The sequence below is a fragment of the Arvicanthis niloticus genome, chromosome 1, assembly GCF_011762505.2.
Source record: "Arvicanthis niloticus isolate mArvNil1 chromosome 1, mArvNil1.pat.X, whole genome shotgun sequence".
NCBI lineage: Eukaryota > Metazoa > Chordata > Mammalia > Rodentia > Muridae > Arvicanthis > Arvicanthis niloticus.
Window position 1 is genome coordinate 112,002,293 of NC_047658.1, and position 12,881 is coordinate 112,015,173.

The 12,881-nt window shown below is 40.9% G+C and overlaps 1 protein-coding gene across 10 annotated transcripts in view; it reads right to left on the reverse strand.

Annotated features, from left to right (window-relative positions):
• Ppp6r3 (protein phosphatase 6 regulatory subunit 3) overlaps positions 1 to 12,881 on the reverse strand; it is a 112,461-nt gene that overhangs the window by 32,952 nt on the left and 66,628 nt on the right. For all 10 annotated transcript variants that reach the window (XM_034497914.2, XM_034497905.2, XM_034497886.2 and 7 more), the window contains 4 exons: positions 9,254 to 9,383; positions 6,394 to 6,546; positions 4,882 to 5,031; positions 3,504 to 3,568 (listed from right to left, as the gene is read on the reverse strand). In XM_034497914.2, coding sequence (XP_034353805.1) covers positions 3,504 to 3,568; positions 4,882 to 5,031; positions 6,394 to 6,546; positions 9,254 to 9,383 — 498 coding nt within the window. The remainder of the gene's footprint in view (positions 1 to 3,503; positions 3,569 to 4,881; positions 5,032 to 6,393; positions 6,547 to 9,253; positions 9,384 to 12,881) is intronic.

Sequence of the window (12,881 nt, forward strand, 5' to 3'; positions counted from 1 at the left end):
TAGCAGGAAGCATGGTAGCACAGTGATAAGACAGTCTCCCATGTCAGCAACAATCACTATTGCTGACACTACCTAAGGCAAACACTCATTAATGCCCCAGAACACTGGAATATGCATTTTTTTAAAAAAATTCTGAATTTCTGACTTAAATAAGATTATAAAAAACTGAAGTCAGAATTTTGTTGCCCCCCCCCCAAGACATCAAGTTTTACTTGCGCTAATGGACAGACACAAATAACTAATGACATTTCTCATCTTTAGACAGTGGCTTATCTGAAAATCTGCTTAGGTAAGAAAGGTAGCACCCGTGCACTCTTTAGAGACCCCTCTGTGGCCAGTGAGCTCAGCCCAGTGCTTTCTTCTGCTGAGGTCTACTTTTTCTCACTACTCTCATCTTTATGTGAGACTACCTTTTTAATGTCAATGGTTTATAAAATAAAATAAATTGTTGGAAACAACAAGCAGAGACTCAAGAGATATTTGTTTAAAGGGAGAAAACCCTTCAAAACCCTTTCAGGAGCCACTAAAACAACAAAACTTCATGCTTGGAGACCCTCCTGGGAAATGCAATACCTGCTGGTAATCTCTAGAACGTGTGGAGACTCACGTTGAGCTCACAGTGAGCTACAAAGGCTGCCTTTGGTTCCATAGTAAGATCCAGAGACTACACTGTTCCCAAAGACAACTTCTTAGCCTTCCCATACTCAAAGCTACAGATAAGAAACAAAAGCCTATGCAAGGCTTCAGACATACTGAAGTACCAGAGAAAATGCCCAGGATCCCAAAGCTCACAGGACCATTTATTCATCTGGCCTTCAGAGGACAGGCCCACAGAAGAGAAAAGTATCCAGGATACTTATGTGTTGGCCTGATGAGGCAGGAAGAGGAAGAATGTGGTAGATGGGAGGTCACAGAGGACACGAACGGCCAATAGGTCAGATACAGAACCAGAGACGTCTCACAGTTCCCCTAAAGATGTCTCACAGTTTCTAGATCTGTCTGGAACAATGTACCCGTTAATCAAACCCCTTGCCACAGCCACACAAACGGGACTAGTTTCCCATACTGGTCACATCAAAACCTGTCTGTGCCCAGCAGTGTTTATTAAGCTTACCACCAGCAGCAGCACCACCCAAAACAGCAAAGACAAGCTGATTCCTGACCTGAACCACTTAGCTCCTTCAGGGGAATAGAAATTTGAACAGTGATGAATCCTGACAGCATAAGCTATTGAGTAGCTCAGCTGGTAGAATGCAGCAGCCTAGCTTGCACTAAAAACACTGGGTTTGATCACTTGCACCTCATAAAACCAGACCATGAGGCACATGGTTTCCCAGAACTGAAGAGGAGACAGTGCCAGAAGTTCAAGGTCACCCTCAGTTGCACAGTCAATTTGATGCCAACTTAAGAAGGAAAGGGAAGGTGATGGGGGTGGGGGCAATGCATCTGTAGACAATAATGAAAGCACTCTATGTTCTGACTACAGTGGTGGTTATGTAAGGGCTCTACATAGCAGTCATGTATCATGATGACTGAGAAACAGACTTAAACCTGACTCAGAAGGAAGCAGTCATGTTAGACTGCTAGACATTCCCGTGCAGAACAGTAAAACTGCCATCTGTTCCCATATACCAAACTAACACAAAAGGAATACTCAACTGAAAACTGGACACTACAACATTACTAGAACAAAAGACAAACATGACATTGGTCTGAGCGGAGATGTTTTGGAGAATACCCCAAAACCACTGATAATGAAAGCAACAAAAAATCAAATGGAATCACCTCAAACTCTGAGAGACTGTGGGAGATGGGAGATATTACGAAGTGCACATCCCACACAGGAGATTAGTGAGAATCTTAGTACTGCCTCAGTGGAGCACAACCACGAGATATAGAAAAGCCACCAACAAATACCCTCCTGATTCTACCTAAACAAAGTTTATGATCTAAATAGTCATTTCTCAAGACAAGACACACAAATGACCCAGAGATAACACAAAAAGATGCTGAGTGTTACTAAATTTACAGGGACATGAAAATAAAAAATGGGACAGATCTAGTGATGGTGGTATGTGCCTTTAGTCCGAGCATTTGGGAGGCAGAGGCACGCGGATCTCTGAGTTTGAAGCCAACCTAGTATACAGAGCAAGTTTCAGGACAGGCTACACAGAGAAACCCTGTCTTGATAAAAGAAAAGGGGGCGGGGGATTATCAGACATAAAGAACAAATCCTGCCATTTGTGGAACCATCTATAGAACTGAAGATTATTATTAGGAGAGGTAGGAGCTACGAGAAGACAATGTATTCTTGCTTCCATAGAAACTAAGATAGCTGACTTCACAGAAGCAATGAGAATAACAGTAGTGACTCGAAGCCAAAAGGGGAGAAGAGGAAGGCAGAGGGTAATCAGTGAGTTCCAACATCCCACATCCTGCTGCATGGAAGGAGGAGCAGAGTTGACCTATCCATTCCTCAGAGTATCAAGAAGAGATGGGTATGCTAATGATCAGGACTAGGACTCCCTCTTCTCACCTAGGACTCCATAAACCACTGCCCAATAATGTCCCCATAAGCTAGGTATCATTTATACAAACACACCTAGCCTCACACAGCAACCCACCCTACACTACCTGCTTCAGAATCTGGAGATGTAAAACCTCCTAGGGTATTGAGAAGACTGGCTGCTAGCCCCTGCCACCACCACAAGAACATCTTATGTTAGAAAAGCTTTACAAGACCTTGTCTATGAAGAAAATATAGGTGCATGCCAGCATGGTGACACTTTCCTCTAAGAGCCCATGGACAGCTCTACCCTGAGAGGTTAATCAACTTTTGACTGTTTTTATTCACCTCAATACTATGCTTGGAAAACCTTCCAAAGGTAACAGTCTCACTCAAAGGAGGAAGGACTGACCAAAGGTTAGTAGTAGAAAGGTATCTGTTACAATGTAACTATTTTTACTTTCTCTAAGTAGCAAAGGGGAGATAGTAAGATTTTCTGTAAATTATAAATCAAATTGTACTGCTTGCAGAAACAAGTTAGCTGTGCTCACTTTGGTTCCTTCACAGGCATGACACACAAATTCACGAAGCATTCTATATTTTTACAAGCCCCCACCCCGCCCCCCAAAAAGAAAGAGTCCAGATGGGAAGCCACTGAGTAGAACTCTTAAAAACTGTGATAGGAATACTGAAGTGTAGCTCTCCACAGCTGGTGACTTCTGGGTGAGGTAAGGGATGGAGCAGTTTTCTTTAAAGGACTGGCCAGTGGGCATCGTTCCACTATATTCCAGTGGATATAAGGCAACACAAAAGGGACTTTTTTCCTTCTTTCTTGTGGGGAGATCACAAGGATCTGAGAGGACTAGCAAGGGAGCATGACTAGATGTATTACGTGAAATTCCCAAATAATCAATACAAATATTGTGTTAAAAAAGAAAAAAAAAAAAGAAAGAAAGAAAGAAAGAAAGAAAGAAAGAAAAAGAAACAAATTACTTACTGTTTCTTCTCATTTGTGTCCCAGGCTTCAAGTATTCGCTCTATTAACTGACACTTTTGAAAAAGCTAAATAAGAAAGAACACTCAAATTACTCCAATTATTAACCTGCTGGTTAAAGCACTAAAACACTAAAGCAAATCCATCATAGTGACTCAGCCTTCAACCTTAGCATTCTGGAGGTAGAGGTAGGCAGATCTTTGTGAGTTCAAGGCCAGCCTGGCCTATGAAATGAAACCCTATCTTTAAAAACAAACAAACAAAACCTTCACATAAACTAAAACCGCACGTGGTTCTTAGTCACTGCCCACCCAAGTGTGACATGGTGCTGTTTACTCCAGAGCCCCAGTGGGCAGTCCTATCAGAACCCAGACCACAGAGAACACTTCTTAGGCACTTTATTGCTGAGCAGCAAAGCTCTACTTTTCTGCTATTTGCTTTATTTTACTAGGGGGCTTGCAGTGGGGATAGTAAGACAGGGTCTCACCTAGGTCAGGCTGGTCTTGAACTCACTGATTCTCCTGTCTCTACCTCCCAAATGCTAGGTTAACAAGCATGCACAACCATACCTGGCTTGATTTGCTTTTACATGTGGACAACAGGACCTTGAACATATCCCAACACTTGTGTAATACTGACACTTGTGTATTCTACCAAAACTCTAGCAATTCAAAAAGAAGCCACTGTGTTGCAAAGCGAGCAATGGTACTTTTCTTCTCTAGTCACCTGGCTATTCCAGGCCAGCCTTTTTGCCTTTTAGGTCTGGGAATAACCCACATAATAATAAACTATAGGATTAGATAAACCATAAAAATGCAGAACTCTGAAAACTGATCCCCCCCAAAAAAATCACATCATATTTTACAGAAAAGAGAGCCCCCCAAGCCAGGTATCAGTATTACATGCTTATAAACCCAGCTCCATGAGCATGAGCCAGAAAGTTTCTGAGTCCAGGACCACTCTGGTCTACACAGCAAGAGCCTCCTGCCCGTTGCCTATAAAACACGAGAAAGACCCTAAAAGGACAGCCATAAAGGATGACCATTCAACACTGACTAAAACTCGTTTCTTCACATGTCTAGGCATCCATGCAGCACTGGAACTAAAATTCTGGTGTGGCAAAGTACAGTAAAAGTATTTTTAGCAATACTTAATTATCTATGATTCACCAAAAAGTATGTTCAAACTTCTTATATGTACAAGAAAGTGAGCTGACAGCTCACTGAGAGGTGTTATGTCCATGTGAGTAACAGAATCACTGGTCAAAGTGAAATGAGCAAGTGACAGCTAAACCTTTCAATTTGGACATTTCTCAATCTGTCCTACAACTATAGTCCATTTCACACTCTGGAAAACACAGTAACAGGAAATAAAAACTTACATGCTTCAATAACAAATTGTCACCAGCGGAGTCTTGATCAGTAATGGTGCCATTTTCTGCATTCTCAAAAGGACTGGCCAGAATGAGAGCAATACAAATTTCCACTTGCGTATGTAGAAAGTTATTCCATGTGTACTTGAAGAACATGTCCTACAAAAGAAAAGAGCGGCCTCTTCAGTTAGCTCAATGCTGAAGCCACCACTTTATATATTCACAAAGTAGTAATTGAAGAACATGTTTTCAGGGTGAAGAGATATTCTGTCAGTAAAGTGTTTGCTGAGTAAGCACAGGATGTGACTCTGGATCCCTAGTACCTATTTAAAAGCTGGACACAGAGGCATACATGTCTGTAATCCAGTGCTGGGGAAGTGAAGACAGGTAGAGCTTACTGACCTAATTCTAGCCTAAGTTTTCAGAGTCAATGAGACTCAGTCTCAAAAAAAAAAAAAAAAAAAAAAAAAAAAAAAAAACCCACAAGTGGAAGGCTAGCAAACTGGTTGAGTAGTTAAAGGTGTTTGCTACTAAGACTGATCACCTTAGCGTGAGGCTGAGAACCCACATGGTGAAAGAAGAGAAATGACTTCTAAAGGATGCAGTCTAACCTCAACATGGGAGCCATGATGCTTGCATATGCCTGTGTGCACAGATAAGCAAAGGCCCATACAAAAAGGAACAAAACTGTATTTAATGAGTGGTTTGAAACACCACTTCATAGTTCATGTAACTGTCTACTCATACTAAATGTCTGAATTTGCCTAGAATATATTAGAAAGAGAAGAAAGTTCCAGAAACATAAAGACAAAACGAGCATAACCTTCTCAAAGAGAAAGTTTTTAAAATGATGCAAATATCCAGCTCAGTCCATTTCCATGCTCTTCACTTTGTGACTTCAGGGAGAATTAGCACTGATTCTTCAGACTACCAAGCATGCAGTAGTCTTTGCTTTGCACTTTCCATGTACTCCACAATTAAGGCTCATTTCGAAATGAGGAAATGTGATACAGGTTAACCTCACAGTTTTGTCCTGGTTTCCACTGTTAGACCACTATCAATTTGTAGATAACAACTTGTTAGAGTTCTCATTCCTGTTTGAAGTTAGGCTTCCTATTCAGAGCCCAAGTGTGCAGAGTGAGGACAGTTATTAACATGGTGACCCTGTCGGGGATGTGACCCTGAGCAGTGAGCCAGTGCCTTGTGGTGTATATGCCTCTGGCCATTATGTTCTGCTGTAGTACTTCTGCTTTCCTAGCATCTCCTAGACTTTGTAGGGAATGAGCTGTTCCATTTACTGGGTGGATGGGTGTCAGAGTAAGATGACACCTCTAGCACTTCACATCATGCACAGGCTTGAGGCATGATATCTGGTCAGAATGAGTTCAGAGCAGTTTTACTGCTCAGGGTGACAGTTATCTGTCCCTAGATAATATAATACCCCTGTAAATGTATAAGACTGAGCTATAATCCTAGGAACTATCAAGAGTGACTTCAAACATCTATGAGGCAGAATCTCACCAATATGACACCAATGCTGTTCAGTTCCATCAGGTCTCCATTTATACTGCTGGTATTGGTTTGGAGCAGGCTGGATATCAACCTAATGACATTCAACCGAGTGTTCCCCACAGGTGGGTCCAGTATGCCCCATGTAGTCTTCATCACACTTTTCTGTGGAAGAAAAAGCTTTCAAATTAAATTCAGCTGAGTGAATAAACAAAAAGTTCATGTACTGACACAGCAGAAAGCCAGCTAATACCATACAATTTAAGTCCTGAGAGAAATCTAACCTTGTAGCCAGAATCTTTAGAAGATGCTAGAAACTAGTATACATATAGTAAAAAGGCGAGTGTTTGCCCTGAGAAATGTGATAGATGCAGCCTGTTCTTATTTACAAAGGGAGTTTTAATAATCTAAAATCACAAGACAGAAACAGATACTGTAGCAGTCTAGACATTCTGACAAAAGAATGACAGACTAAAATGCACTACTAAGTTGCCCTCCCTGAAGATCTACCCACACAAGCCCCTCCCACTCACTATCTCCAGAATGCACATAGAGTAGTAGGAGATAACAAGTTCCCACACAAGTTGTTCTCTGACCCACCCCCAACAAATTTAAAGAAACAAAAAACCATAGTATGTAATGCTAATTAGTCACCAGTGTCTTATTTCCAAGGTTCTCAGACTCTCCAGCAACTGCTTAAACCAAACCCTCACATTTGCCCACTCTCCTCTTCTGGCCCAAGCCTTATAATTCTACTCCAAGAAATTCTGAGACTTTGTAAAAAGCTTCATGGTGCTAGGGATGGTTACTCGCTTAGCATTCAATCTGTAGCACAACAAGTAAGCTCATTAATCAATTAATTAAGCTTTTTAAAATACTCCCTGAATCTACTTACATACTTTATCATAGAGTAAAGCCAGGTGTCACTCACTGCTAGGGTGAAAGAGAAGTCTCAATAAGAGACTTAGTTATAAATTGGGGCCATGAATCAGGTGCTTCTTTGTGCACTTAGAAAGAAGCTGAATGAACCACCTAAGACACAGGCTGAGCTCTCACACACCAGCTCTCCTATCCTCCTCTTGACTCCATTTTTCATTGATCCCTTTTCTTATTCTTTTTCCGAGGGCTGGCAAAAAGTATGCCACTGGCTATTTAGCTGCTCAACACTAAACCTAAGGTGAACCTAAAGTGAATGAACTGAATGAGGATGCAGAACCCTGAGGCTAGAGGGAAGAGGGAACTGCTAGGCACTCACATCAGCACTGAGTATCTGAACAACAATTTGGAAGTTAACCAGATCCTGAGGTTCTTAAAAGTATTCAGTTCCTCCTCCTCCAAAACATTAAATAAAAAAAGACTGTGGTGATCTGAATAAGAATGGTCCCCACAGGCTCATGTATTTGAATGCTTGGTCATCAGGAAGTGGCCACTGGGATTAGCAGATATGGCCTTGCTGGGGTAGGTGTGGCTTTGTTGAAAGAGGCGTGTCAATGGGGGTGAGCTCTGAGGTTTCAATAGAGTGAGTCAGGCCCAGGCACTGCATGTAGATGGGGTGTAGCTCTCACCTACTGCTCTAACACCAAGCTAGCTTTCCCTCATGATAATAGACTAAGCTTCTGAGACTGTAAAGGAGAGCCAATAAAATGCTTTCTTTTTTAAGGGTTGCCTTGGTCATGGTGTCTTTTTCACAGCAACCAAACAGTGACTAAGTAACAAGACCTCCTATAGAAGTGACAGACTCACATACTGAAGTCTTAACAATGTAGAGAGAACACTACAGATGAACTGGACCCAAATGTACAGGGTAAAAGAAATGGAAGACCCTGCACAACTGAACCACAACAGTTGTGCTCCCAGCGTGCCTCTTCGGCAGCTTCCACTGTGGTCCCACTGTGTTCAGTTTTGTATACAGTTGCTCTCCTTGGAAAAGCAACACCCTGTGCGAGGTCCTTTCCAAACTGTACATGAAGACCTCAACAGACTACATTTCAGTTAAGTATCATCTGTCTACACTGTCCCCAAACTCATATGAAGATGTAGTTTCAAAAATCAGATCATTGGGCAGTGGTGGCGCACATCTTTTTTAATTCCAGCACTTGGGAGGCAGAGGCAGGCAAATTTCTGAGTTCGAGGCTGGCCTGGTCTACAGAGTGAGTTCCAGGACAGTCAGGGCTACACATAGAAACCCTGTCTTGAAAAACCAAAAACAAAAACCAAAACCAAAACCAAAAAAAAAAAAAAAAAAATCAGATCACAAAAGGTTAACTTTATACCTCAAAGGCCTAAAAGAAATATGTTACAAAAAGAAAACTGTTTAGTTTACTGATACATACGTACTCAAGGATTTACAAAATAAGAATCTGAGTTTATTAAGCAGACATTTTTAATCCTAATTTCCCTCATTTACTAATTTAGACAAGACATATGGATAAGGCCTCATGAGAGGTACAGCAGCAAATGCTTGTAATCTTATTACTCATAAGGCTCAGGAAGAAGGAGAGTAAGTTCAAGCCCAGCCTACAATATATAGCAAGACCCTGGCCCCAAAACAAAACCAACCAACTAACAACAAAATATCTCAGAGGCAGATAAAACTGACAGTGTACCTTTAAACATATTATGTACGTTAAGGCTATGGTTCAATGGGCAAAGGATTTTTCTCCAAGCTTCCGAGTTCTATCTCCAGAACCCATATATTTGAATGGAAGGATGTAACCAACACATGTGCACACACATGCACACACTTTGTAATAACACACTATGCAATGCAAATTATTGTTGTCTTCTTATGTCCAAGGTTCTCAGACTCTCCAGTGTCTGCCAACACCATACCACTGGCTGCCAGTAACCCTGAAGACAGTAATCTACCTACCTTGGGTGGCTCAAGTAGGAGTTCATGGAAAGATCCAAGTCTTCCTCTGATGGCTTCTAGAACACTCTTGTTAACTGAACAAGCTGAATGACTCATCCCTGGGGGGCAGATTTCTATATGGCCTTCAAATCTGGAAAACAAATCAAGGTAACTACTGTAATTTCATAATACCACACTCAAGCTCTCATATCAACCCTACAAGCACACATGTTATGAGTCTGTGTAACAATATTATGGTGATATCAAAGAGATGGCCAAGAAACAGAGTTAGTAGTAAGACTCATGGGAGTGGCCACCATGCCCCGAGAACCTGAAGGGGTTATGGTATCAGGTGAGATATGTCACATCTCCAGATCCCCCTGAACCCTCCAACTCCTGTCAGTATATCTCTAATTGATCAGAAAATCCACATTTCAAATGGAAACTGACCCAAGTCACAGGACACATAGAAATACCTGGGATCCAGGAGTGCTAATAATAAGCAGGTCCCTACTTAACCCTGAGATTATTTTGGGGTAAACAACACTAATTAGTATTTAAAGGATTTAGTTTATTCTACATAAAATTCAATCCTCAATTAAGGATTAATTAATTTTTAAGGAATGACTATTCCTTAAAAACAAACAACAACAGAAAACAAAAAACAAAGAACTACAGATAGAGTGAGAATCCCAATTCCAGCTGGTACTGTAACTACAAAGGCACAGTAGTTCTCAAGTGGGGAAAGGATAAGGTCAGAAAAAGAGGGAGTACCTAGATCGGTGTGAAAATGGGGTTATTAAGTTCAAACTTAAAATGCTATGGAGGGCTGGAGAGGTGGCTCAGAGGTTAAGAGCACTGACTGCTCTTCCAGAGGTCCTGAGTTCAAGTCCCAACAACCATATAATGACTCAACAACCATCTATAATGAGATCAGTGCCCTCTTCTGGCCTATAGGCATATGTGCAGACAGAATACTGTATGAATAGATGAGTAAATAAATAAAAATAAATAAATAAATAAATCTTAAAAAAAAAAAACCCAAAAAACCAAAAACAACAAATTGCTGTGGCAACTGCTGTAGTAAGGCTGCCTGGACCCAAATCCAACCTCTTTATTAACAGTTACTGATCATTAATAAAAGAACCACTTGAAGATATCCTAGATGTCCCTCCTTAGACAGCAGTGAGGAGTCCATCAACAGACCTAGGACACCTAGAAACTGTGGGAGTGGCTGCTGAAAACACATCACTTGTGGGTGACATCTTGCTCTGAAGGCTGCATTCAGAGACACAATTCTTGAAGAAAAGGGAAAGATGATACCTCTGGCCAAGTGTTAGCTCCTCCAGACAAATGTTCTCTTAATCCTCACAGCCTGTGGATGAAAAGATCCCTAAAGACATAACTAAGAACTCTGAGATGGAAGATTAACTTGGATTGTGAGGTGGGCCCACGGTGCCATCACAAGGGTCCCTAGAGAATAAAAGGAAAGAGACACACATACAAAGGGCAAGATGAGGACAAATGGAACAGTGACCACAAGCCATGGAGTTATCAAAAGTCAAGAGAAACTGAGAGACAGGGAATTATTATCTCTGTGCTTCTTTGGGACTGTAGCACCGCCAACACTTGACAGAAATCTTTAAAGTTTGGCATGTAGAACAACAACATATTACACTCAGACCCAGATCCTGAGACCGTGGGCTGCAACTTGATATGGAGTAAATGTAATTGACTTGGGGGGGGGGGGGGAGAAGAGATCAAAGAAATTTGGAAACAATAAAAGACTTCTGAATATACATGACAGGAAAAACTAATTCAAAATCAAATGTGTTATGAGTCTGAGATATTTCTTATGAGTCTCACTGTGTTTTATCATGTGACTTCCTTGCTGCCTGGGTTCTGAACACTCTATGTGTTACACATGCAGTCATACCACACAATGAAGATCAATGAAACATCTTGCCTCAATTTGAGGCTACAATGTTTTACTGCAGAGTTTTGTGCTCTTAAACAAATACAACAGTTGAATTATAACAATCTCAGCATGAAAGCATCAGAGAGTCATCAGATTGAAATGTATTAGAATGTTTGATTTTCAAGCTGCTATTGGAGTCACTGACAAACAAAGTTCATTAAAAACAAACAAACAAACAAACAATCAACCATTAAAACACTTGGAATTAGAGACAATTTTTTTAAGCCTCTTCCTTTTTTTTTTTTTTTTTTTTTTTTTTTTTTTTTTTTGGTTTTTTGAGACAGGGTTTCTCTGTGTAGCCCTGGCTGGCCTGGAACTCACTCTGTAGACCAGGCTGGCCTCGAACTCAGAAATCTGCCTGCCTCTGCCTCCGAGACAAATTTTTCAATATGGTCCTAACTATACTTCTGCCACTTTACACTCCATAGTTAAAGTTGCCTTCTCAGCACTGGTGATTACAAGTTAAACATGCTCTACAGCCTGCAATGTCAAAGACTTCAGCCATGACTTATTTATGTAAAGTGAACAAACATATCTACCTCATTATGAAAATTTGCGTTCACCTTTAAATTTGCATGTATACTAAAGACTGTTTAAAAGAAAAGTAAGCCTTATCATTAATAAATGTTTGATTTGCTTATCTATTTATATACTTATAAAGTATTGAGTAAAAATGTCTTTGGTCAAAAGGGACTATGAGTGGCAAAAGTTCAAGAAACTTAACTGTAAGCCACCAAGTTTTGGCTTTGTTTTCAGACACAGAAAACAACATGAAACTTTCAAAAGTCTGCAGTAGTGGGGCTAAATAGGACTTGGTAAGTAGTGTCTGCCTGGTGTGGAGAAAGCCCTGTATTCGATCCCCAGCACCACTGAAACAGGTATATTGGTACAAGTCTGTAATCCACTCTGAATTAGTGTTATCAATGGGGGAAGGCCCAGTCCATTGTGGTAGTACTGGGTACTATGAGGAATAAGCCAGTAAGCAGCATTCTTCCATGGCCTCTGTACCAGCTCCTACCTCCAGGTTCTGGCTCAGTCTGAGTTCCCTCAACTGGACTATGATTCAGGATATATGAACTAAATGAATCTTTTCTTCCCTATGCTGCTTTTGGCCATGGTGTTTCATTACAGCAAAAATCACCCTAAAACATTCTCCCATATTGTATTGGTTTTGGAAACATGAATGGGTCATAGACAACAGCTGAGGCTTTTTACAATGTAAAGAGTTAGAGACCCTGAAAATACAAGTAGTATGGGCCATCCGCCAAGGACAGTGGACAGTTATTAAGTCTCTGGAGCTGTCTTAAGCCTATTAAACAAGCTGTGTATGTTAGAGATAGAAGAGTAGGAGAAGCAGGGATAACCATGAATGAATCCCAGAAGTCAGACACTGAACTGTTTTTAATACTGGATTTGAGTTTTACTGCATTCTGCTCATCACTATACCCTGGAGAAAAAAAAAGTAACTTATTTTAGGTTTTTCAGGAGCTTCTAAGAGTTGGACTGTGTTTTTATATTGTGACACTCATATTAACATGAGTTCTTGAGGGACCAAGAAAGGTCAAGTTGACAAGGAGTGGATTTGTGGCGGCTAATCATAATTGTCTCCAGGGAAGAGGGAACCAAACCTTAACTGAAGAACTGCCCCTGTCTGACTGGCTTATAGGAATG